Source organism: Phascolarctos cinereus, unplaced genomic scaffold, assembly GCF_003287225.1.
Source record: "Phascolarctos cinereus isolate Bilbo 61053 unplaced genomic scaffold, phaCin_HiC Scaffold_2;HRSCAF=192, whole genome shotgun sequence".
NCBI lineage: Eukaryota > Metazoa > Chordata > Mammalia > Diprotodontia > Phascolarctidae > Phascolarctos > Phascolarctos cinereus.
In genome coordinates this window covers 146,988,575-147,016,255 of record NW_027555625.1, presented here as the reverse complement: position 1 = coordinate 147,016,255, position 27,681 = coordinate 146,988,575, and the positions used below count along the sequence as shown (strand labels likewise).

Here is a 27,681-nt window from a genome sequence, read left to right as displayed (position 1 = left end):
CTAGCTGCCCCAAGGGCTATTTTTTGGGAGGGGGACACCAATGTGGAGGTTGGAACCACTTGTAAGTGAGGAGGTTAGAAGCAGGGAGAACAATTAGGAGGCTATTGCAGTACATGAGAGGTGACTCCCATTAGATGTGGGGATTTCCAGCTTAGCCTTGGAGCTGTTCTTATAAGTTTTTTCTCTTTTTCTCTAGCTTTGCCTCCTCAAGATTCCCCCCTTTCCCAAAAGAAGAGCTCGGGGGAGGATAGAATGACTGCTGTGGTCCTGACAACGAAGTCCCAGGTGATTTGTGGTTTCTTTTCTTTACTGAAATGGTATCTGTTCAAAGAACGGATACATTTTTTCCCTTGCCTGGCACATCTCAAAGAGGCCTATTCAAAGAGTCTAGTGGTAGAAAATGTGTTCTATACTTGAATAGTGGTTCTGGCCTTCTTTAGTGTTTCCCTAACCAACATTCACTCATTCATCCCTCCTTGAAGCTTTCTAGAGCTCTGTGCCCTGCCCAGTTGTATGCCCCCTCCCTTTTCAAATTATACTTCTCTGTGCATCTTGCATTTCACCCTTTGTCTCCACCTCCCATCCCAACCACCCCTAGTAGAATGTTACCTTCTTGAAGGCAGGGTTGGTTTTGTTTTTCTTTGTATCTGGCAGACACCTGTAATTCTCTCCAGGGTCAGGCTTAATGCCTTAGTATAGTAAGTAGGCATTCATTAGCTGTTGAGTTGAATTGGACATATAGCACTGTATCATTCCCACATGTTTTACAGGTCTATTTAAGTTGTGAGAGATAGTACATGAAGGGCTGGTGTTGGAGTTGGGAAGAGCTGGGCTCGAGTCCTGCCTCTGGTAAATAGTAGACAAGGCATTCAGTCTTGTAGTCACTCGGGAAATTTTCTTAGAATTTCTGTATCAGTGGAGGGAATTTCTATATTGAGGATTCTGTATTGCATTGAAATTACAGGTCTGAATTCCCCACTCCCCAGGACTTTTATAAAAATTAGAATGTAAAATGAAGATATTACCCATGATTACACATTCAGGGTATCATCTTTAACAGACATTTGCATGTTCATATATAGGGCAATGCTAGATGCTGAGAATATAAGATAATATATGACCACTTTTCATGATGATGGGGTGTTGATTTAATTGCAGTCATACAGAAACTTTGCCATCTTTTAGAAGCATAAGGAAAATTGCTTTATAGATAATAAATTTCCCATATCAAATTAAGCAGATTCAAAACCATATTTTTTCCTTTTTCTAGCCCTATGCTCCCCAAACATTTACAGAACTAAGTTCTAGTGGCATGACCAAACCCCAGAATCATTTGACTTCATTAAACTTAGGTGGAGTAAACATCATCCATTTTTACAATAATGCAGATATTTTCTTATGTGGATAGCCGTTTATGTATTTGGAGATATGAGTACCTTTTTTATGTGTTAAAATAATTTTCAGAATTTAATGTTACAAAGCCTCCAGAATTTTCTTAGTTGCCAGTTCCTACTCATATGCACAGCATCTGTAATGTGGTCACCTAAGTGTCATCCAAACATTAGTACAACTTTTATCTTTTCAAGTACTACTAAAAGGATATTGAATTCCTTTCAGATCCAAATCTCTTGGCTATTTTGAAAATAATCTCTTAATAAATTAGTAAGATGATACTTGCTTGTTATTGGTAAGAATGGTAAGTCAGTTCTTACCTGCTCTATAAGATAATATCAGTTTCTGAACATTCATAGTCATATGAGCTTTAAGCACAAATCTTATAATTTGTGTTCCCAGAATGCTAGCTTTAAAAGTCTCTGACTTAAAAAACACATATGTAGTTCATACTTTGGATTGTTTATCTTGAGACCTTAACACAAGCCCCAGATGTCAGTTTTCTGAATACTTGACTGTGCAGTAGACAACTTTTGCTTGACTCAGAAGTACAAGAGATTGACCTAAAATGTGAGCCTAGATCTTTATAAGCTATATTATACATTCTAAATGCTTTGCTAGAAAAAATGCCATGTCTCTAAAACAAAAGCTTTATGCCCAATACAGTATTATTTGCATAATACATTTTTAAATGCCAGCTTTAATCACATTCAAGATTGATGATGGCAAGTTAACAAGCCTTTATTTAAGCACTTCTTGTGTGCCTGGCGCTGTGCTAAGTGCTGGGGATACAAAGAAAGGCAAAACACACAGTCCCTGTCCTCAAGGACCTCACATTCTAGTGGAGGAGACAACACAGAAACAACTATGTTCACAAAATAGATGCAGGGTAAATTGGAGGTAATATCAGAGAGAAAGTCCTGGGGGAGGGTGAGGAGGGTGGGTGATGGGAACTGGGAAAGGCCTATTAATTTCACATATTCATCTTGTGTGTTATTTCTAATAATTATCTTCCCTTGTGTTTCTTAAGTATTTTTCGTGGATTAAACTGTGTGTGTTTTAAAAAATGGTACACAGCTGGTGTGCTGGGGCCCATTTTGCTAGGACTAGAAAAAACCTTGAGACTTCTGGTTTCAGGCATGAATCTTGTGACAAATAATTTTTCCCTACTGTGTTGGGAATGGTACTTTTCCCAGCAGTAATATAAAGGACCAACCCTGCACCTTTGCTTTTTAAAGTAGTACCATAAACAACAGATTAACATTATTTAAGGTATACTTCCTTCTGCTTCCTTGCTTTATACAGTTCTGCCATATGGAATCTGTGAGCAATTATCTGTGAATTACAAATTCTTGATAAAGACTTATTTGCTCTTGCAAATGGTTTAAGGAAAAGTCTGAAAATTTTAAAAAGTTGGTCAGTGGATTTCACTAAAACAGTTAGGGATTTTAAGAGAAAGACATTGGAGTGTTCTAGCTTTAAATATACCTGTCATGGAGTTAGGATCAATGCTTGGGTATAAGATAAGGCCGCTGTTTCAAATCTAGGCATCTTAATGACTGACTTAGGTGGTAGGATCAAGCCTCAGGGAAAAATGAGCTCAGGAAACCACTACTTACAAAAAACCACTTTATATAGGATTGTGAATTTAATAATTGATAGTAAGAATAAAAATGGTCAGCATATAGATTGTGATGATAATGACCCGTCATCTGTGCTTCAGTGAATCTGTGACATTGATGTATGCCCTGCTGCCAGTGTATACCTTAATCCATTCAGGCCTTCTTGTCCTTTGTGATTCTTGTTCGTAGCTTTTGTGAAATTCTGCACGGAGGACTTGGCTAACATGCTTGAGCAGGGGTGGGGAACCTGTGTCCTCAAGGCCACACGTAGCCCTTGAGGTCCTCAAGTGCAGCCCTTCAATCTAAACTCACAGAACAAATCTCCTTGATGAAAACATTTGTTCTGTAAAAATTGGACGCAGAGGGCTGCACTTGTGACCTTAAGGCCACAGGTTCCCCACCCCTGCAAGATTATTCTGGGGTTTGATGTATTCAGCATTTTTTGCATATAGGAACAGCGGGAGGACTTCACCTCTCTAGGGAATTTCTCTTCCATTTGGACTCTTCGCAATACATCCCCTATAACAGAGGCAACACAAATACTTGCATATCCCCCTGTTTTATGCTTTGCTTTATGTTATCCTTATGGCTGCTCTACCAAGGAATTTTATATGCTTTTAACACATACATGAGAAATACTTTGTTGGGGGCTGTATTTGTTCTATTGTATCAGATGCTTTTTTTTCTAAAACAACAAAGTAGAGTTTCAGTCTCATTACTTTTCAGTTATTTAGCTAATGATTTAGTCTGCAAAAGCCTGCTTGTTCCTTTCTAGTTCACAGAATTCTTGATACATGTATAGTCGGACTGTTCCTAAAGATTTTTTTTTAGAGATGGAAAAGTTTATAGAAGAAAGGATATTACAGAAAGCATGAATTTCTGCTTCAGGTGGATTAATTTTCTCTTTTTTCCCTTCACATGCCTTACTCTTAAATCTCAATATATTTGCCTGTGCTTTCCCCAAACCATCATGTACCTGGAATGCTTTCTTGATAATACCTTCCAGTCAAATTCTGATCCCACCTTTTTTTTTTTAGGCAATTGGTGTTAAGTGACTTGCCCAGGGTCACACAGCTAGTAAGTGTCAAGTGTTTGGCCTGAGGTCGGATTAGAACTCAGGTCCTCCTGACTTCAGGGCTGGTGCTCTATCCACTGTGCCACCTAGCTGTCCCTGATCCCACCTTCTTAAAGGCTTCCTTCATTACCATTATATTTAGATACCTTTAGAACCTCCAAAGCATTTTTGTCTGTATCACACAATTTGACACTTGATTATATATGTTATGTTGTTCTGTTTCACATGTATGTGTTTAGCCACAACAGGATTGTGTGCTTCAAGGTTGGGGACTGTGCCTTATACTGTAGTTGTATCTACCAGAAAATCTAGTGCAGTGCTAGTTGTGTAATAAATAGGACCTTAGACTTGACGTGGTATTTGTCAAACTCTGATAAAGAGCAGTTCTTATCTGTGCTTTCTGTTATCTCTGGTGTTGCCAACTGCAGGAATGCATTTGATCTTTCAGAAATCATTGACATTGAAGGATATGGCTGTGGAATTTACCCGAGAGGAGTGGGAGCAGTTGGACCCTGCTCAAAGAAACCTGTACAGGGATGTGATGTTGGAGAGGTATAGAAATCTGGTGTTGTTGGGTAAGGACATTTTTCCCTTGTGAATTTGTTCATTGGGCATTCTCATTTCCATAATAGCTGAAGGCTTCATAAGTACAGGATTTAGCTGGATTGGGTTTGCTTTGGGGTTCATGCATCATTTTACTTTTTCTAATTAGACATAGGTAATTTATTGTGCTACCCCTTGGGTTGTAGCATCTTTGTCCTTGCATATACCTGAAGAGGTAATGAAAGGCTTGCATCATTATGCATTGCAACTCTCCACCCTTCCTATGACCATAATACTGAATACCATTCAGAAGTTCTTTGCATTTCCTTAGACCATTCCATCTATCATGTTCTCTTTTTCCTGAAAAATAAGTGGTTGTGTTACCTTCAGCATAAATATCCATTTCTTTTGTCATGAACAGGGCTTCCAATTTCTAAGCCTGATGTAATTTCCCAATTGGAACGAGAAAAAGAGCCATGGATGCTGGAGAGAAAAGACCCAAAAGGTGGCCACTTAGGTGAGTAGAGTAAATAGATAGGGGGGGGAGTCATTGGAAATAACAGTCCAATTAGTTGGTGGGGGTTAGAACTTTGAAATATTTTGTGAAGAACTCTCATCAGGTTCTCCTGTGTCTGTGAAGAAGTGAAAGTCCACATTGTATGAGTGCCTTTATATACTTGGCTGAACAGTTGATTCTCCCTTAAATGTCTCAGTACTTTGCCTGGACTTTTCCTCTACACTTATCACGTTTGTCTCTGACATCATAGTTATTTATGTACATTTCTTCCCATCCCTTCACCCATTAAACTCTTTGAGACCAGGGGAGGGTCTGCTTGGACTGTTGTAGGTATTGAATTGAATTAAATCATTGAATGGCAACTTCCATCATCCAATTCGTAGCTTCCTCATTCCTGGCCTAATTTGCTGCAGAAGCTTCCCAGCTGACTTCCCTTATTCCCATCCCTCTTGCAGTCCTGTCTATATACTGTGCCCACACTAATCTTTGTAAACATTACTTTCTTATTATCTCATTCAGTAACATAGTCTCTGTTGCTTTCCTTGCTCTGATGATACTCTGCTTTTTACCATGTATTTACTTCCTCAAGTGTTGCAAGATAGAACTCTTCTATGATGCCTTATCCTATGTGATTCTGTCCACATCTTAACAAAAATCTTTATAGAGGGTCCAACTAGTGTGCTGGGGGCCTTCTGCTTCTACTCTTACTATCTCAGTGGTACCAGTATACCGCTAACGTTGTCTGTCTGTTGTCTCATTGTTACCACATGACGCATTTATCTCTTTTTCTTGTTGCTTACCTTATTAAATCTAAATTCTTCAGCAGTAATTTTCAAGTCCTTCCCAGCTAGGTGGTTCAGGGGGTTGGAATGCTGGACCTGGAGTCAGGAAGACTGAGTTTATAGGTGGCCTCATTTACTTGTAGCTGTGTGACCTTCAGCAAGTCACTTAACCTTTATCTGCCTCAGTTTTCTCATCTGTCAAGTGGAGACAATATAGCCCTTATCTCCCAGGACTGTGGTGAAGATAAATAAGTTAATATTTGTGAAGTGCTTTGCAAGCTTTAAAGCACAATGTAAATGCTACTGTTATTATTGTTGTTGTTATTTTTACCTGGTTCCTATCTTAGATGTTCACCATTTTTTCCCTCATTGCTGTCTAACTTGAACCCTCTGTTGTCTGGGTCTTTAACTATTCTGTCCTCCACAGCAAAAGTCTGTCCTCCTCTTCTATCCGTCTTCTTATTTTTAAAGATCTAGGTCAAGTCCCCATTTTCTAAATCCTTTCTCAACTGTTGTAAGCCTAGATTAATCCCATCCTTCTCTGAACTTCTGTTATGCTTACACTTTGTGCTACAAATATCTCACTTGATTATATACTTGGTGGTATTGTTCTAATTGTTTCATGTAGAACCATGTTAGAACCTTGTAATTTTAGAGTTAGAAGGACTTGAGTCTGAGAGAGACTTCTCTAGTACCGTACAGTGAGCTAGTCGCCATGCGGGAATTAGAACTCACATACCTGGACTCCCTGTCCAATGGTTTTTTACTACAACACACGTGCACTTAACAGTGTTGATCTCATCTCAATACCTGTACCATAAGCTGGAGAGAGGGAACCATGTCTTTATACTTCTATTTCCATGCTGGGTGTGCAGATTTTGAATAAGTTCTTAATTAATTGGATGCTAAGTGGTTTGAATAACTTTCTCTTTAGAACATTTTTTTTTTAGCTAGTAGTCATATCTTTTGCCTCAGCTTTCCTGACAATTTGCTTTTTTGGCAGCTTTATGCATAGCACTCTTGCGCTGTTCTTGGAGACTGTATAAGTAATGAAGGACCAAGTCTCTGTCCTCTGACACACTGATTAGGGACTTAAGGCAGACACGTAGGGTAGACACGTTCAGTAACAATTCAAGTGTACACATTCATTGTGCCTAAATAAATAATACAGGCAATACTTAGAAATTTATCAAAGGGAGAGATTAGCGTGGGCTGGTATTGGTTTTTTTTTTTTTTAGGCAATTGGGGTTAAGTGACTTGCCTAGGGTTACACAGCTAGTAAGTGTCAAGTGTTCGGTCTGAGGCCGGATTTGAACTCAGGTCCTCCTGACTTCAGGGTTGGTACTCTATCCACTGCGCCACCTAGCTGCCCTGTGGGCTGGTATTGTTGAGGAAGACTTTGTGGAGTGTAGAATTGGAGATTGTTCCTGGAAGATGCCTAGAGATTAGAGGAGTGGAAAAAGTATCTCTGCCAGGGAGACCAGCATGAGCAAAGGCATGGGGTCAGCAATGAACAGGCCAGGTTTGGAAGAGAGGACAGGTACTGCTCACTTCCATGGGACCATGGTAGGGTTAGCATCAGGTTAGAGTGGGGAAGGCTAGGAATGCCAGATTTAAGAGTTTGGCATTATCCTGAATGGATGAGAAGTTTTTGAGTATAATCAGGTAAAAAGGTGTTAGGAGGATTAGTCTGACAGCCAAATGCAGGACAGATTAGAAGGATGGGAGTCTAGGAAGCTGTTACAGTAACCCTAATAGGAATTTGTATTGGATTAAGTTGATGGCTGTGGGCTTTTCCAGGAAACACATCCTGATCTCAATCTGCCTTTTTAAGCTACTGTTAAATTTCATATTTTCTGATCTCTGGTGCTTAGGTTTTTTTATTATTTTTCCAAACTTCATATCTTTTTTATTCTTTAAAGACTTGAGGCCTCTCTTTCCATCCCTTCTTCACTCAGTCACAAAAATGTTACTCATAATCATGCCTGCTTCAGGTTCAGAGAAATATTAGATCAGATCTAGGTAACTTCTCATCACAGTATTCTGCTGTGGGACCCAAATCATTGAAGATGGTCTTTCAGAAACCATAGGTGGGGCTCCTTGCTTATCCTAGCATTTACTGACTTTCTTCTGTACCATTCACTAAAGCTCTTCTGAATTATATTCCTGCTCTGTGTCAACCCAAAACTTCCACCAGACCACAGCACAAACAGTCACACTGACACTCAGATTCCTTAAGCTCATGTCACCACAATGTTAACTCTTCCTTCACCACACCCTGAGTTGGTCAGAATACCCTATTAAACAATATCCCTGTGGCTGCTTCCTGATGTCTTTAAAAAGGCCTAGGGAATAACTGGCATGGCAGCTGCCCTTCCACCCCACCTGCCCTTGGGCATGCAGCCATTTCTCCTTTGGCAGCGTCTTAAACCTCTGACACCCTTCTCTCAGGAATGTAAGACTATATTCAAATACTGTCCTGTTCTTGCCCTTGTAGGCATTGTTTTCAGTTTCATTATTCTCTTCCCACTAAAGTAGTTCCCTTCTGACACAGAATAAGGGGCACATTTGCATTTTTTATTTCTTTCAGATTGGGATATTAGATCTGAAACTGAGAAGTTAATTTCAAGGCAGGACATTTCTGAAGAAGAATCATCCCATGGGGTGTTAATGGAAAGACTCACAAGGGATTCCATTTTGGAAGAAACCTGGCAATGTGAGGGACAGTTAGAGGGGCAACAGGGCAACTATGAGAAACATTTAAGCCAAGACACAGCTGTTCACAAGAAAACAACTGGGGAGAGAAGCCATCAACGTAATGAGTTTGGGAGAAACTTTGGCTTGAGGTCATTCATTGTTACACCACAGAAAGTTCCTACTGGAGAGAGACTTCTTAAATGTGATACCCTTGGAGAGAACTTGAAACAGAATTCAGAGCTAATTAAAGATCCGAGAATTTGTGCAGGGAAGAAGCCTTGGAAGTGTAACGAGTGTGGGAAAGCCTTTAGTTACTGCTCAGCCTTTATCCTCCATCAGAGAATTCATACCGGAGAAAAACCCTACGAATGTAATGAGTGTGGAAAAGGTTTCAGCCAGAGCATACACCTTACCCTTCATCAGCGAATTCATACTGGAGAGAAACCCTATGAATGCAATGAATGTGGGAAAGCCTTCAGTCACCGATCAGCCCTTATTCGACATCACATAATTCATACTGGAGAGAAACCCTATGAATGTAATGAATGTGGGAAAGCCTTTAATCAAAGTTCATACCTTACTCAACATCAGAGGATTCATACTGGAGAGAAACCCTATGAATGTAATGAGTGTGGGAAAGCCTTTAGTCAAAGCACATTTCTTACTCAACATCAGGTAATTCATACTGGAGAGAAACCCTATAAATGTAATGAATGTGGGAAAGCTTTCAGTGACCGCTCAGGGCTCATTCAACATCAGAGGACTCATACTGGGGAGAAACCCTATGAATGTACTGAATGTGGAAAAGCCTTTGGTTACTGCTCTGCTCTTACTCAGCATCAGAGGACTCATACTGGAGAAAAACCTTATAAATGTAATGACTGTGAGAAAGCTTTTAGTGACCGCTCAGCCCTTATACGACATCAGAGAACTCATACTGGAGAGAAACCCTATAAATGCAAGGAATGTGGGAAAGCCTTTAGCCAGAGTTCATCTCTTACAAAACATCAGAAAACTCATACTGGAGAGAAACCGTATAAGTGTAATGAATGTGACAAAGCCTTTAGCCAGAGCTCTTCCCTCTCTCAACATCGAAAAACTCATGTTGGCAGTAAAGCCAGCAAATATGAAAAAGTCTTCAGTGATCACTCAGTATTTACTCAACAAAAGAGAATTCATACTGGATAGAGATTCCATGAATGCAGTGAATTCAGCAAATATTTGAGGGTTTACTATGAGTCTAGCACTGTATTAAGTGCTTTGGATACTGCAAAGACTGTAAGACAGTGTTACAAAAAGACCATGCACACCAAAAAGTTGTTATGATTGATGTGCAGTCTTATGTGGGATCCAGATGGTAGGTATGTGGAATATGAATGTGGAGTCTTGCGTATTTTAAAATGTTTTAGTGGATGACACTGAAGGATTTCCTTGGCACAGTAATGATTGTCTTTGTATCAGTAATGTGATTTGAGCTATTAACTCCCTGAGAAAGGGAATGGAGTGACCTTCAAAGGAGTGAGGCTCTCTAAAGAGGGTTGATGATGCCAGGATATGGAATATTTAACTTTTAAAAAAACTGGAGGTGAAAGAATGCAAGATGTGTTGATGTAAAGTGAAAATTTGGAGAAACTGCTGTCTAGGAGATATTAAAAGCATTAAAAAGCAAAGGCATGAGAAAAGAAAGAAAAGAACAGGGGTGGATAAAACTGAGGAAGTGTTTATTGATACGGGCAGTCTCAGCTGAATATCCAAAACCAAAAGAAAGGCGTTTTCTTCTATGCAGAGATCCAGAGCCTTGGTTGTATTAGTGAGGCCTTTGCTTCTCACAATAGCAAGTTCCACTTGGAAGCCAAAGTGTGGTGGTCGAAAGGACCCTACCCTGGCAATTTAGATAAATTTAAGAATGCAGCCTAGGCCTACAGTTAAGAAGCAGGGTAGGTCAGTAAAAGAGCTATAACCCCAAGGATTGGAGACCAATAACAAGGACTTGTAGACTAGAAAGGAAGGGAGTGAAGGATAAGGACTTTTTGATCATTTAAATGCTTCCTAGATGAGTAGCTTAAGAATGTTTTTTGTGGTTTGCCTCAGCTGTACAGGGTTGTATTGCAGAATTTGCTGTAGTTTTGTTGTGTGTTTGAACTCCTTATATGCTAGGCTACAGTGGACAAGGTAGGAAAAAAGTACTCTCAAAAAAGAGAAATTAGGGAAAGATAGTTAACTATAGGGTAGAGTTTATCTTCTCCCTTTTATCTCCTTGGTGATAGAAGAAAAAAATAAGACCTTGGTGACAGGGAATTTGGCTGAGGGAGTTATCTCTTTGCATCAGGGTATCCAATTTTGTTATTCAAGTCCCTCAAAGAGTTTACATTTTGTTTGGGGGAGTAAACCTTTATCCATAACAATCCTTATTCTGCATCAGAGAATTCTTTTTGAAGAGTGTCATAGGTGTAATCATATCTTTAGGCCTTTGGCTGAGGTTGAACTCTCCAGTAGAGCAGAAGGACCACCCTGAAAGCCCAGTCCACTGGAATATTTGTTATTATAGTTATCTGTAGGTTCAGTTCAGAAATCATGACTCTCATTCACGCTATGCCAAGTAGTGTCATAATAACAAAGATCTATTTATTCTTAATATGCAAAGTAGATACCATATATACCCCCAAATCTTATGCATTGATTTGGTGTATAGATCAGAAATTTTTATTAAAGGAAATGAAAGGACATATGGAGTCCTAAGATGATAATATTAGTGCACATAAAGTTCTCTGAGGTTTAAAAAGCACTTTGTATACATTTAATCCTCATAGCAATCTTATGAGGTAGGTGCTATTATTATCCCTTTTTCTGATGAGTAGACTGAGACTCAAATGTTAAATAACTTGCCCATATAATAAGTGTCTATATTAGGATTTTAACTTGGTCTTTCTGGCTCCAAGTCTAATATTTTGTCCATTGTGCCAAACTGCTTCTAAGACATCATCCAATTATATAGTAGGAAGTTTGGAATAATATTTCGAGAGCGCGGTATGGTTAGAGAAAAGTTTGGAATGAAGTAAACATTGGTGATAATGTGACAATAGAGGGTAATTGACTCCAGTTTGGTTCAAACATAATCCTAGGAAAACAAAATAACGTTGTGGAGGAAACAGCAATATTAGTTTTTTAATCTGCTATTTAAAGCAATGTGAAAGGTTGGGTGATACTTGATTGGGTGATAGTTGGAAAGGTCTTTAAAGATCATTGAGTCCCACCTTTTTTATATTGTGAAGATAATAGTTGAAGCTTTTATAGCTGTTTATAATTCACAAAGTGCTTTACAGATTCTCTCATTGGATCTTTAAAATATTCCACAAGTAAGGAAACAGGCTTAGAGAGGGAGATTAAGCTAACCAAAGTTCAGAAGCTTTAAACTAGATTTAAATATGCCAGTAAGAAGATTAATTGGATTAAAAGCTAATGGTTTTCTAAATTCAGGGCTTAGGGAGCAAGGCCCCCAGTGTTTGTTATTGACTGATAGCATCTAGGTTGCAGAAGAGAAGAAGTGAAAAGAAAGGGGTGAGCCTTCCTTTAAAATGACTGTTCACCAAAAGAAACAATAAGGATGTGCAGTAGAATAAATGAAACTTTTCTTCTGTTTGGTGACCACTTCTTTCTGATTGGGACAGAAACATAAGTGGGAATTCAGACTCTGGACAGATGCAGTCTTCTGTCTTTATTGACTTAGGAATAGGCACATGGTTAATAAAGACCTCTAAGAAGTTTTGCATGTCCTGATGTGGCATAGAACAGCACTAACCAATGAGGACTAAGTACTAGGGACAAGCTTTGGCTTGTAGACCAGAGACAGGCTATGGAACTTGGTAGGGCTACAAGCTTGGGGAATCTATAACCTAAAAACATCAGAATTTAATTCTGAATCAGAGTAAAAAAAATATTGGGAGTACGACAAGTGATTGAGATCCCACATGCACATAGACTTGGGTTTGGGCGGTCTGTTCTTTTGTGGTTATTTTTTAAAATCCATTATAAAACGGTGATTGTAATTGCAAATCACATTATTGTATGTGCTTGGGTAACAAAGAATGTTTTTAAAAAAAACTGGCTGGATGTAGAGTGGATGTCACAATCAAAATGAACAGGTGCACCATCTAGTGGCACCCTGCCTGGAATCTGAGGGAATGTGTGCAAAAGTAGATAGAAAAATGAGAAGCAGGTGTTAGTCTGACACAGACTGGTCTGTTACCCTGTCTGAGAAAAAAGTAATCTGGCTAGATGACTGCTTCAGGGCATTTTGCGCTGTGAGATGAAAGGGACCTGAAGCCAGCCAAGAATTAGAAGCTTTCCCAAGGGGTAGGAAATATGAGTTGTTTTTTTCCCCATGGAAAATGATGAAAGATGTAAAGTACAATAAATTTGAGATCCTTTACCTGGGGAAAGGTCTTCTGTGTCTTTCTTTACCTAGTGGAGCTCATGGAAAGAATGCTGGATATAAAGTCAAAAGGCATTGTTTTAAATCCTGACTATTGTTTTATCTACCTCTAAGACCCTATGCAAATCATTCTGATAATTTAAGTGAAATAAATATTTACAAAAATATCAGTTGCATTAACAGAACTATGAGATTTATTTTTTAAAATAGAGAAGCCTCAGTGCTCTCCTTTTTTTTTATTTTTATTTTTGTTTTTTATTAATTTATTTATTTTTAGCTTTCGACATTCACTTACACAAGATTTTGAGTTATAGATTTTCTCCCTATCTTGTCCCCCCGCAAGGCGTCGAATTCTGAATACCCCTTCCCCTAATCTTCCTCCCTTCTATGTCCCCCCTCCCCCTCTTCTCTTATCCCCTTCTCCTTCTATTTTCCTGTAGGGCAGGGTAGATTTCTATACCCCATTTCCTGTATATCTTATTTCCCAGTTGCATGTGAAAACAATTTTTAACATTTGTTTTTAAAACGTTGGGTTCCACATTTTCTCCCTTTCTCTCTTCCCAGTCACTGTTATTGAGAAGGCAAACGACTCAATACAGGTTATACATGTGTGGTCATGCAAAACATTTCCATAAGAGTCATGTTGTGAAAACTAACGACATTTCCCTTCATCTTATCCCATCCCCTGTTTATGCTATTCTCTCTTTTGACCCTGTCCCTCCTCAGAAGTGTTTGCTTCTGATCACCTTCTCCCCGAATCTGCCCTCCCCTCTATCATCCCCCTGCTGTCTTATCCCCTTTCCCCGCCATTTTCCTGTAGAGTAAGATAAATTTCCATACCCAATTGAGTGTGTATGTTATTTTCTCCTTAAGCCAAATCCAATGAGAATAAGATTCACTCATTCCTTCTCACCTTCCCCTACTTCCTCTCCACTGTAAATAAGCCTTTCCTTGTCTGTTTTATGTGAGATAATTTACTCCATTCTACCTCTCCCTTTCTCCTCCCAGTATTATCCTTTTTCACCCCTTAATTTTATTCTCTAGAAATCACCCCTTCATCTTCAGCTCACCCTGTGCCCTCTATATATTTATATATACATATAATTTTTTCCCTCCAACTACCCTAATACTGACAAAGGTCATACAAGTTGCAAATATCTTTCCATGTAGGAATGTGAACAGTTCAACCTTAACAAATCCCTTATGATTTCTCTTTCCTGTTTACCTCTTCATGCTTCTCTTGAGTCTTGTATTTGAAAGTCAGATTTTCTATTCAGCTCTGGTCCTTTCATCAAGAATGCTTGAAAGTCCTCTATTTCACTGAATGTTTATTTTTCCCCCTGAAGGATTATACTCAGTTTTGCTGGGTAGGTGATTCTTGGCTGTAATCCTGTCTCCTTTGCCCTCTGGAATATTATATTCCAAGCCCTCTGGTCCCTTAATGTAGAAGCTGCTAAATCTTGTGTTATCCTGATTGTGTTTCCACAATACTTGAATTGTTTCTGTCTGGCTGCTTGCAATATTTTCTCCTTGACTTGGGAACTCTAGAATTTGTCTATAATATTCCTAGGCATTTTCCTTTGGGGATCTCTTTCAGGAGGTAATCAGTGGATTCTTTCCATTTCTGTTTTACCCTCTGGTTCTAGAATATCAGGGCAGTTTTCCTTGATAATTTCTTGAAAGATGATTTCTAGGCCCTTTTTTTGATCATAGCTTTCAGATAGTCCAGTAATTTTTAAATTCTCTGTCCTGGATCTATTTTCCAGGTCAGTTATTTTTCCAATGAGATATTTCACGTTTTCTATTTTTTTCATTCTTTTGGCTTTGTTTTACAGTGTCTTGATTTCTCATAAAGTCACTGGCTTCCATTTGCTGCATTCTAATTTTTAAGGAAGTTTTTTCTTCAGTGAGCTTTTGGACTTCCTTCTACATTTGGCTTATTCTGCTTTTTAAGGCATTCTCCTCATTGGCTTTTTGGACCTCTTTTGCCATTTGGGTTAGGCTGTTTTTTTTTTGGCTAGGCAATGGGGTTAAGTGACTTGCCCAGGGCCACACAGCTAGTAAGTGTTATGTGTCTGAGGCCGGATTTGAGCTCAGGTCCTCCTGAATCCAGGGCTGGTACTTTATTCACTGTGCCACCTAGCTGCCCCTAGGCTATTTTTTAAAGTGTTATTTTCTTCAGTATTTTTTGGGTCTCCTTTAGCAAGCTGTTGACTTGTTTTTCATGATTTTATTTCATCACTCTAATTTCTCTTCCCAGTTTTCCCTCTACTTCTCTTACTTGCTTCTCAAAATCCTTTTTGAGCTCTTCCATGGCCTGGGACTGATTCATATTTTTCTTGGAGGCTTTGCATGTAAGAGCTTTGACTTTGTTGTCTTCTTCTGGTTGTATGTTTTGATCTTCTTTGTCACTGAAGAAAGAGTCTGTAGTCTGACTTTTTTTTTTGCACAGTTTGCTCATGTTCCCAGCCAGTTATTTGAGTTTTAAACGTTGTTAAGGTAGGAGTCTGCTTCCAATGTGGAGAATGTACTGTCCCAAGCTTTGGGGGGTTTTGTGCTGCAGTTTTCAGAGATACTTCTAGGGACCTGTAAATTTTCAGTTCTTCCAAGGTGGTACGATAAGGGGTGAGGTGTTTACTCCTTTCTTGGCCTGTGCTCTGGTCTGTGAGTGACCACAAGCACTCTTTTCTGCCTTGGAACTGTGAGGAGGATTCTCTCTGTACTACCACTACAAGCTCCTCCTTGCCCTAAGATTGCCACCTGGAGCTGTGACCTAGATCCAAACACAGGTGAAGCAAGAGATTCCTGTCTCAGCACCAGCAAAGTGATCTGTGCAGTCTCCCTCTGATCAGTCACTTGATTCCTCCTCCTGGAAATATGATATTTTAAATAACTGTGTTTTAGAAAAAGAAATTGAACAAACCATTAATGGGCTACCAAAGAAAAAGTCCCCAGGACCAGATGGATTCACAAGTGAATTCTCCCAAACATTTAAAGAAAATTAATTCCAATACTGTATAAACTATTTGGAAAAATAGGCAAAGAAGGAGTCCTACCAGATTTCTTTTATGACACAAATACGGTACTGATACCTAAACCAGGAAGAGAAGGAGACAGAGAAGGAAAATCAGAAGGAAAACTAGACCAATTCCCCTAATGAATATTGTTGCAAAATTTTAAAATAAAATACTACCAAGGAGATTACAACAGTGTATCACAGATCATATACTATGACCAAGTGGGATTTATGCCAGGAATGCAAGGCTGGTTCAATATTAGGAAAATTATCAGCATAATTGACCATATCAACAACAAAATCAACAAAAATTATGATCATATCAATATATGCAGAAAAGACTTGACAAAATACAGCACGCATTCCTGGTAAAACACTAGAAAGCATGAAAATCAATCGAACCTTTCTTAAAATGATAAGTAATATCTATCTAAAATCAAGAGCAAGCGTTATCTGTAATGGGGCTAACTTAGAACCCTTCCCAATAAGATCAGGGGTGATGTCTATTATCACCACTATTATTCAACAGTATTGTAGAAGTATAGCAATGAGAGAAGGAAAAGAAGTTGAAGGTATTAGAATAGGCAACGAGGAAACAAAACTATCTCTCTTTGCAGGTGATATGATGGTACACTTAGAGAACCCCTAGATTGAACTGAAAAACAAGTGGGAACAATGAACAACTTTACAAGGTATAAAATAAATGCGCATAAATCACCAGTATTTCTATATGCTACCAACAAAACTCAGCAGAAAGAGAGAGTTTCTATTTAAAACAACTTGCAGACAATATAAAATACTTGATAGTGTACCTGCCAAGACAAACCCTAGAACGTATATGAACACAAGTACAAAACACTTTTGACACTACAGAAAGAGATATAAATTAGAGAAATATCAGTTGCTTATGGGTAGGCCAAAATGGATATATGACTTAGTCACAAAGTGTGATATTATAAGCAAATTAATGGAGCATGGAAAATTTTACCTGTTAGATCTATGGATAAGGGAAGAATTTTGATTACATGAAATTTAAAAAGCTTTGCACAGACAAAACCAATGCGGCCAAGATTGGAAAGCAGGAAACTGGGAAAAGATTTTACATCAAGTTTCTCTGATAAAGGCCTTATTTCTCAAATATATAGGGAACTGAGCTAAATTTACAAAAATATGAGTCATTTCCCATCTGATAAATGGTCAAAGGATATGAACACACATTTTTCAGAAGAGGAAATCAAAGCTGTCTATAATTATGTGAGAAATTGCACTAAACCACTAATATTTAGAGAAATGCAAATTAAAACAACTCTGCGGTACCACTTCACATCCGATTGGTTAGTATGACAGAAAAAGAAAATGATAAATGTTGGAGGGGATATGGGAAAATTGGAACACTAATATATTGTTGGTGGAGTTATGAACTGATTCAGCCATTCTGGAGAGCAATTTGGAACTCTGCTCAAAGGGCTGTAAAACTGCATACCTTTTGACTCAGCAACACCACTGTATACCAGAGAGACCAAAGAAAGAGGAAAAGGAGCTATATGTACAAAAATATTTATAGCAGCTCTTTGTGGTGGCAAAGAATTGGAAATTGGGGGAATGCCTATCTATTAGGGAATGGCTGAACGAGTTGTGGTATGTGATTGGAATACTATTGTGCTATAAGAAATGACAAGCAGGATGGTTTCAGAAAAACCTGGGAAAACTTATATTGAACAAAGTGAAGTGAGCAGAACCAAGAGCCATTCTACACAGTAACAGTGCTATTGTTCAATGTTCAACTGTGAATGACTTAGCTTGATCAATACAGTGATCCAAGGCAAGGACTTAAGAAAAATATTATCTACCTCCAGAGAAAGAACTGATGGAGTCTGAGGGCAGATTGAAGCATATTTTTTTTTCACTTTATTTTTCTTGCTTTTTTTTTTTGTAACATGGCTAATATGGAAATATAATTGATATCATTGCTTGCCTTGGTGAGGGAAGGGTAGATGGGAGGGAGATTTCAGAAATCAATTTTTTTTCAATGAATGTTAATAAATGAAAAAGTATGGTTCCAGGGACCATTAAAAAAAACCACAACAACAGACCTTATGCAAATCACATCTCTGGGCTGTTTCTTTAGGTGTATAATGAATGGGATTGGACTAGATGATCTTGAAAGTCCTTTGTAGCTCTAAATATAAGATCTAATAATTATAATAATAATATCTATGTTCTTAAGATGCAGAGATGGGTAGCAAGAAGTAGGTGAATCAAAATACTGTCAGCTCCGGAATTACGGATAAGGGGACAAGTGGGAAGCCAGGACTGTGAGATGAGGGTAGAGTGGGGTTGTTTCTAGGATTGGCAGAGGTCAGAAAGACAGGCACCAAGAGTGCATAAATGTAGGGACGGGGTGAGACTAGCCAAAGGCTGATCAGGTTGACTAAGGGACCTGGTTTGTTCTGTCTTGATCAAAGGGATCAGCTCCAGTGCCTGGGAAACTTGCTGTTTGAATGATGCCCTAAAGCTTTTAGACAAATGTTATAGGGACCGGAACTTTTAAGAGTCCGTCCCAGCCAGACCCACATCTAGGGCTTACTGAAAGGTCATTTTTTTTTCTTTCATTTTTAAGAGTAAACTTCAAAGTGAAACTAGAATAAGCTTGGTGAGCAGAACAGAATGGAGTCAGAAAGATGCCATAATTAAGATACCAGGTAAATTCAAGGACTTTGGTCCACCCATGTAGTTGCTGTTAAGGTATGTGAATGTAGAGTGGGTGGGGCAGTATATAAAACATCTCAGCAGGCTGGGGCAAAGTTGCAAAGGCAGCCAACCTTGTCTTTGGGGTCTCACAACCATTCTACCCCTTTTATCATCTCAATAGCAATTCCCTCTCCATTCAGATTTATCCTTTTAAGTCCCTCCTCCCCGTGAAAACAGGAAATCAGTCAACAGCATTTAGTAGGTGTCCAAATAATAAATATCCTACTGTCTGAATTTATTACAAGCCTTTTCTTTCCAATGGAGGTATTAGAACATTTTCTTCAGTTACAAGAATTTCACGTATTATGGATCACTTTGGGTAGGGAAACAATTGTCTATGTAATGTCTCACATTTAGATAGTCATAGATCCAGAGCTAGAAGGGAACTCAGCGGCCTTCTAGTCTAACCTTCTCATTTTACAGTTTTGGAAACTAAGACTGGGGTGGGGGCTAAGTGACCTGTCCATGATCACAGAAGTGTGGCTTAAACCTAGTCCTTTGATTCCTTTCTACACCATCTAAGGAAGAAAGGAAGGAGGGAGGGTTTGAAGAAGGGAAGATTATATGAATACTCTTAGAGATAGTTGGGCCTCTGGCCTGGACTGTCTTACTCTGAAATAGAGGCAGATGGGTGATTCTGTGCCAATAGGCTTTGTACCCTCACCAATCCAGTCAGACCCTCCATTCTCATGTAATTCCCAGTCTTGGACCTTCCTGGCCAGCTCTACTATTCCTATGACACAGCACTGAAAGTAATAGAACCTTTCTTTTGCTCCAGCCCGGGTTCATTGATGTAGCCAACACTGGCATAAAGTTGCCACCTGACAAGCCAAGTCTTGTGCCCTATGAGCTCACTTGTTTTCCTTTCCCATTGTGATCATTGAGCAGTTTGATAGAAGCCCAGAGAAACTTCCTAGCTTCTTCTTAAATCCATCCTGGCTACTAGTGTGTCCATACCTTTCTGCAGACAGTCAGAAATGCCTGAGCCTATAAATCAATAGATCTGGAGACCTTGACTGGGATTCCAGTGAAAAGTCCTGGACTGCATAGGCCAGGGAAACAATTCTTTTCCGAGGGGAGGAGGATATAGTCCACATAGTTGAAATGGACCTGCATTGTGTCTATTCCTGGAGAAAGAAAGGTTTCCTGTGCCATATAGATCTAGTATTCTTTTGCAAAAATAGGTTGGAATAAGTTGATCATGGGCTTCCACTTCTGACAAGGGCTAAGTCCATCCATCAATATTTAGCTGGCCCATTCCTGGTCACTGTGAGGACCTGAGCCCTCTGCTGCTTACCAGCTTTGAGACCTTTGGGTGAGTTATCTAACCTCTTTGGGCTTCAGTTTCCTGAGGGTCTTGAACTAGGTGAACTCTAAGGTCTTTTCTAGCTCTCAATCTTGTGAAGATATGAGATGACCTTTGGTATTTAGCTCAACCTCTGGTTGATCAAATTCAGCTGTTAAAAGTGGGTGACCTCGCTAGTTCAAAGAACAAGAATTCAAGGGAGAAAGATGCCATTCACATTAAAATATTTATACATATATACATATATATACATGTATACATATATATACATGTATATACATATATATACATATATACATATATACATGTATATACATATATATAGGTATATATATATAGGTATATATATATAGGTATATATATATATATATATATATATATATATATATATATATATATATATATGAAAGAGCACAGAGAACTTTTTTCAATTCAAAATCCTCTTCCCCTCTTCAGACTAATTTATTGATAATATAATGATATAAATATAAGTATATTGATATAAAACCAAAGGCTATGGCAAAGATATGTTTCTGTCCTGCAACCACTTGGCTTCCAGCCTCATGTCCTGATTCTTCGCAGGGGGTGAGGGGGAGCAAGGAGCTAGGGAGGTGGGGAGAGGATAGCAAAACATGTGTAATTCAACCAGGAGTTAGCTGCCTGCTAGGCTTGTAGGCTATGAGTTGTCCACTGCCCCACCTCTCACCTGATGTTCAGAATAAATAAACTATTTATACTGAGTTTACCATGCACCAGTCATGAGTTAAGAAACCCCGATACACCTATGACTACAAATCAGAAATCAAGTCAACACCCACTTATTAAACACTGTACCAGGCACTGTACTAAATGGTAAGAATACACAAATACAAGCAAAAAGAAAGCCCCTGTCCTCAAGGAATTTAAATTCTAACAGGAAAGACAGCACATAAAAGGAGGTTGGAAAAGGGGAGGTTAGAGGGTCATGAGGAAAAGGTACCTGTTCAGGAGAATGGAGAAGTCTGGAGAGTCAGGAGTGGAGTGAACATGGAGCTGATCTGGATACATTCTCAAATGGAAGTTTTGGGGGGAACCCATCAATCAGAGGATGAAATTGCAGGATGGTTTCTTCCAAGATGAGAAAGCTTCTGAGGAAGAGGCATCTTCCAGGGTGAAAAGACTACTGGGAATGGAGAAATTGGGAGAGTCAGGAGAGTGAAGGAGTGAGTCAGGAGAAGCCAGATAAGACTGCAAACAGATGGCACAATATTTATGGTGCCCTATGACTACATCTTTGGACTCATCAGTTCCTCAGGCTGTTTCTGATGTTTTTCCCATACCCTCTCTCTTTGGAGAAGGGGCCAAATCTGACCAGCCTACCTCAGAAGGGATGAAGGGAGGATTCTCTTTCCAGGACTTGGATGTCTCCTGAGCAGAGTGCTAATAGGCTGCCACAGAGTAAGGAAAAGAAGGAATGGTGGGGCTGATGTTCTTTCCCATTACCCAATTGGCACTGGAGGTGTAGACAGTTCAGGGATCATGGCATGGTGCTAAAACTAAGAATGGGGTGCCTAAAAATGTAGCCCTACACTGTCCCTTTGTTTTCTACATGAAAATAAAGTCCTGTGATGTCTGGGAAGACCTAGGAATTCTGGTACCTGGGGCAAATTCAATTTAGTGGTGTGTGTGGGGAGGGAGAGGAGTGTCCAACATAGGGCCACTCCGCTGTGTGGCTGCATGGGTGAGGAAGAGATCATGGGTATTGGGAAAATAATTGAGTTGGGAAGCCAGGGTGTCTGAAGGGACCAGTGTTGGAGTGGAGATGACTGAGCCAGGCATTGAACTTACTGGAAAAGATGAACTGGAGGTACCTAGATGACTAAAACTTAGTTTCCTTCCCAAAATACCACATCTTCTGGAATCTTCTCCAAGGCCAACTGTTCTTTCTCTTGTAACCACTGACCCACAGAGCCAGGAGTTGGCACACTCCTTACTCCCCTGCTGCCATCTTCAGACCTTCCTTCTGGCTGTCTCTTGTGGTAAGGGCCACCGGGGGAGGTAGCACATGGTGGGAAGGAGCAACTGATCTTGGTAGGAAAGTGGGCCAGGGCAACAAAGGAAGAATGAGGGAGTGGGCAGGTCAAGTTGCTGGTGTTTTGCTGGATAGGGAAGGAAATACATCTCCTCCTGCATATTCTCATGCCTGAGAGAACGCCCTGGAAGTCCCATGCCAGTTCTAGTTGTGAGCCTGGGGCTAGGGCATCCCAGATGTACAATTAGAAGAAAAGCTGATGTCAGAGATTCCCATGGTGGCTTTAGTTTCCTTGACCTTAAGCGCTGCCTTTTCTAGGGCCTCCCGGGGAAGCTAACCCCAACAGTAGAAGTACCCTGATAAAAAGAAGAATTTGAGCTAGAAGTAGGTGGCACCAAATGTGTGGGAGAAGCAGAGAGGCCAGGGTGAACCTGAGGGAAGACAGTTTGTGTTTTTCCTATAGATACAACTAGGGGTTTGTCTAATCTTTTCTCTACACAATAAGTCAGTCAGACCACATGCTTACCTACCCTGGGACAAAATAAGGGCATGACTACTCCTTCCTAGACAAAGAATAGAAGGGTGACTGCTAAGTATCTCCTCTTAGTTTCTTTTGTTATGTTACTTTGGGGTCCATAATGAGGTTACATAGACTGATCATTACATTATTTGTGTATGAATCAACCTTAACATGTAAAATTAATGTGAGATGATGATTGATGATGATTGATGGTCATCTGAGATACTCCTTTTGTTAGGTGCCCACTCATGGTGGGATGATGGTTGATTCACTGTTGTTTTTAATGTATTTCTGTTCTATTTCAAAAGGTTTAAAAATAAAGCTACGTGAAATTGCATGACTAAGAGGTGTTGACACCATATATAAACATATACATCACTACTCCGTATGTGGCCCATATGGAGTTGCAGCTTGGAGAAGAAAATGAGTATTGGATTTGGGACCATGAGACCTGGGTTCATATCCTGGTTTTTGCCCCTGACTCTCGTATGATTTGGGGAAATCATTTGTATTCTTCATTTGTTGTTGTTCACTCGTTCCGGTCATATCCAAATCTCTGTGATCCCATGGACCAGAGCATGCCCAGGTCCTTCTAGCTTCCATTATCTCTCAAAGTCTGTCTAAGTTCATGTCTGTTGTTTCCATGACACTATCTCTGCCATCCTCTTTTCCTTTTGCCTTCACTCTTTCCCAACATCAAGGTCTGCTAGGTTCTGATCCATGTGGAGACTTGGTGAGGTTAATGAAAAGGCCCTTCCCCTGACTGCAGAGCATGCATAAGTATCTTTCGACTTGTCCCTGTCAGCTCGCTGTGTGTCTACCGAGTCAGAACTGAGTGTGAATGTGAAATATTCAAGCAGACTCACTCTCTTCTGTGATGGCTTTGGAGGAGGAAGAATTGATGTAAGCCATGGGCTGAGGGGAAGAGCTCTGGCTTTAGTTGCTTTTTCTCCATACGCAGCTTCACGTGTCCATGAAAACCTCTAGCACCTCTGTTCCTGGTGTCTTTCTTCTTTCCTGATCTTAGGGAGATGAAAATCCTGAGATGGAAGCACCCAGATGACTAGTGAGACTAGGGAATCCGTCTAGAGGTGCACTCAGGCAACTTGCAAGATTACAATATCCACTGAAGCCATCTGACATCCTACCTACGACCAGAATCACAGACCTAGTGGCAGCAGTGCTTGAATTTTGTGAAGAGACCATACAGCAATCCAGAAGAACAACCTTGGTTGGGTCAAGAAACAACCTTGTCCCAACCCAGCAAGGAACCAGGCTAGCTGGCCATGCTACACTCAGAACTGAACCTGCTGGAAACTCCTCAAAGAGAGAAGATGACTCCCAAGGCACCCACCCCCACCTCTACCCCATACACTTGTGGAAGAGTGGTGGTGTTTTGTGTTTTGTCACAGACATTTTGAGTTTACTTTCCACAGGGATTGAGGAGGGTGTGTAGAGGGGAAGAGGGTGCCTCCCACTTCAGGAGAATGCTGTACTTTGGTCCTCTGTCTACCTTCTCAGTCAATATCCCTTTGTAAAAGCCGATCAATGTTAGTCAGTTAATTGATATTGGGGAGTTGTTAACTGATTAGAAGCCAAGCTTGTGTGTGTTTCCTGATGTTATTGGGAAGCACGCCAATGTGGGCTCATCAGTGATAGTAACTCCTTGGGGTTATCTCTAGAGCTTTCTAGAGGGGAGAAGTAATCAGTAGTACCCTGGGAGGTGGCATACAAGTCTGAGGGAGAATTGAGAGACTTAGCCTGGAGCCTGTTTTACACAGGAAAGAGGAAAGAACTTTTGTCCTCCTCTCTTCCCTAGCTTATATTTAATATATTCAATAAATATAATTAATTTAATAATTAATTATATTTAATATATTAATATAAATTATTCATTTATGGGTCAGTTGAGTGATTGGGTTATTCAAGTCCTTCGGTATTCCTTCTTCCTGAAGTGTACCTCTCTCTTTCCTACTTCTAACAGACTCAAAAGAAAATAATAGTGATAATAATAATAGCTATCATTTTATGGTGGCTTACTATGTGCCAGGTACTTTACAGTTGTTATCTCATTTGATTTTCACAACATTGGAAGGCAGGTGCCATTATTATCCCCATTTTACAGATAAAGAAGCTGAGACAAACAGAGGTTAAGTGACTTGTCCAGGGTCACATGGCTAGTAAGTGTCTGAGGCCCTATTTGAACTCAGGTCTTCTTGTTTCTGGCACAGCAAGGTAGTGTAGAGAATAGAGTGCTGGTCCTGGGTCAGGAAGACTCCCCTTCCTGAATTTAAATCTGGCTTCGGAAGCTTACTAGCTGTGTGACTCTGGGCAAGTCACTGTTTGCCTCAGTTCTAAACCTGTAAAATGAGCTGGAGAAGGAAATGGCAAACGACTCTAGTATCTCTGCCAAGAAAACCCCAAATGGGATCACAAACAGTCAGACATGACTGAAAAAATGACTAAACAATAACTTCCTGATTCTGGGCCTGGTGCTCTACCTGCTGTATCACCTAGCTGCCCTTTCCTTATGAAAGGAACCTCAGAATAGTTCATTTTGATTTTGATTAGCAAATTCTGGTGAAAGTTTTGGCTGGAATGGGAAAATTAAATATTTTGTCTGAAAAGAAGTTCTTTTTTAAAAATTATATTTTATTTTTTCCAATTACATGTAAAAACAATTTTTAACATTCTTTTTTAAAGTTTTGAGTTCCAAATTCTGTCCCTCTCTTCCTCCATTCCTTCTCTGAGATGGTAAGCAATCTGATATAGATTATACATGTGCAATCATGTAAATCATATTTCCATATTAGTCATTTTGTGAAAGAAAACTCAGACAAAAAAAAAAAGGACAGAAAGAAAATGAAAACTAGCATGCTTCAGTCTGTATTCAGATGCCATCAGATCTCTCTCTGGAGGTGGATAGCATTTTCTTATCATGAGTCCTTTGGGATTGTCTTGGAACATTGTGTTATTGAGAATTAGCTAAGTCACTCACAGTTATTCATCATTCAATATTGCTATTGCTCTGTAATAACACTGGTTCTGCTCACTTCACTTTGCATCAGTTCATGTGTCTGGAAAGAAGTTCTTATAATCATACATATAGACTTGACCTGCAACTGAAGCCCTGGTGCTTAACCTCTGTTTGTCTCAGTTTCCTCATCTGTAAAATGGGGATAACAATAGCACCTACCTTCCAATGTTGTTGTGAGGATCAAATGAGATACTCATTGTAAAGTACCTGGTGCATAGTAAGCACCAACTGAAGCTGATCATTCAGTTAAAACTTTTTTGGGGGGCAGCTAGGTGGTGTGGTAGATAGAGCACTGGCCCTGAAGTCAGGAGGAGAGGACCTGAGTTCAAATCCAGCCTTGGACCTAACACTTGACACTAACGGAGTGACCCTGGGCAAGTCACTTAACCCCAATTGTCTGGGGGAAAAAAAAGGCAAAAACCCCAAAAAATCCATGTTGTTTTCCTCTTACCTCAGAGGCTGTCTCCTCCTTCTGGAAGCTTAGGTTGCCTAGAAAGCTGTGTTTCTGGGTTTGTTCTTGTCTCAGCATCTCATTGATGACTGGTGCCCACACTCAGGAAAATGAGGTTTCTGGGTCAGCCTGATCATGTAGTCTGACTGGGCTAGGTTTCACCTGTGGGAGGTGGTGTGGTATTGTACTGGCCCTCTGCTTTTGTCCCAGCCTGGAATGAAGCCTGAGGTGATGAATCAATCTGATAGGATTGTCACCCAGTCCGCTTTGTTGCAGGGGATTTGACAAAGAGGATGATGCAGGATCCTTGTTGAGGAACAGACTGGAGGATCTGTTTGTTTTCCACGGGAGTCTCAAGGGTAAGAAGAGTCAGAATCATCGCTGTAAGACCTTGTGTCACACTTGGATCTCAAGCCTTTCTCCAGACTCCCTGGTTTCTTGATCAGCTGCCCAGCTGTCTCTCCCACAGGAGGGAAAATTGGAACCGAGAGATTTTCTAGACTGGAGGATTTCTCCTTGAGAGATATGATGCCTGTAGATATGGAGATGAGGCCTATTTGAGAACCATAGTCCAGTCCCCTGACTGTCTCGTTGTTGTTACTGAGTCGTTTCAACGTCCAACTCTCTATGACCTCATTTGGAGTTTTCTCGGCAAAGACACCAGACAGGTTTGCCATTTCCTTCAGCTCATTTTACAGATTTAGAGCTGAGGCAAATAGTGACTTGCCCAGGGTCACACAGCTAGTAAGTGTCTGAGGCTGCATTTGAACTCAAGTCCTCCTGACCCCAGGGCTGGCATTCTATCTACTGTGCCACCTAGCTGTCCAGTACTTTAGGTCAGCTCAAAGTCCTCTGGGCTTTTGTTCTTTTGGAGCAGAACTCAGGAGGAAGCTCAGCAGCTCCAGCCCCCTCAGCAGCCACAGCCATGGAAGAGCAAGAAAAGAAAATTCTAGAGCTCCAAGTCCTTGGTAACATCAACCACTTCAAAATTATAAAACAATATGGAAGATTCATGAAAATCAATCAATAAATATTTATGAAGTACCTACTATCTGCCTTGCTACTGAATCCTTGAGACCGCCTGACTCTACCGGTGTGAACATGTTTAACCTCCCTGGATCTTATCTATAGAACAAAGCAGTTGAATAAGATGGCCTCTGAGGACCCTTGCAGCTCTTCCCTCTGTCTGATTTACAGCTGAAATCTCCTGCATGTGTGATCTCCCTCATTTTAGTGTAAGCTCCTGATACTACAGGAACTGTCTGGCCTTTCTGTTTATATGTCCAGTGATTAGCATAGTGCTTGGCACATAGTAAACATTTAACAAATGCTTCATTTGTTCAGAAGCCCAATGATTTAGACCAAGGGGTCTTCATAAAAGGATTTGTTCTGTGATGTTTGGATTCAATCAAAGGGCTGCACTTGAGGACCTAGAGGGCCACTCGTGCTGCAGGTTCCCCACTCCTGATTTAGACATAGTGTACAGAATAGAATCTGATCTTAATGGCCTTTCATCATAGTTACTGGTA

At 40.0% G+C, this 27,681-nt stretch overlaps 1 protein-coding gene across 4 annotated transcripts in view; it reads left to right on the top strand.

The window, feature by feature from the left end:
- The window catches only part of LOC110209543 (uncharacterized), a 41,084-nt gene extending 27,854 nt beyond the window's left edge, over positions 1-13,230 (top strand). Inside the window, exons 3-6 of one of the 4 annotated variants that reach the window (XM_020988162.2) lie at positions 197-285; positions 4,538-4,664; positions 5,054-5,149; positions 8,522-13,230. In XM_020988162.2, the coding sequence (XP_020843821.1) occupies positions 197-285; positions 4,538-4,664; positions 5,054-5,149; positions 8,522-9,816 (1,607 nt within the window). In that variant the 3' untranslated portion in view covers positions 9,817-13,230. Of the gene's footprint in view, positions 1-196; positions 286-4,517; positions 4,665-5,053; positions 5,150-8,521 lie in introns of those variants that run through there. The other 3 variants (XM_078149669.1, XM_078149670.1, XM_020988171.2) reach the window with 3 other exon arrangements.
- The last annotated feature ends 14,451 nt before the right edge of the window (positions 13,231-27,681 follow it).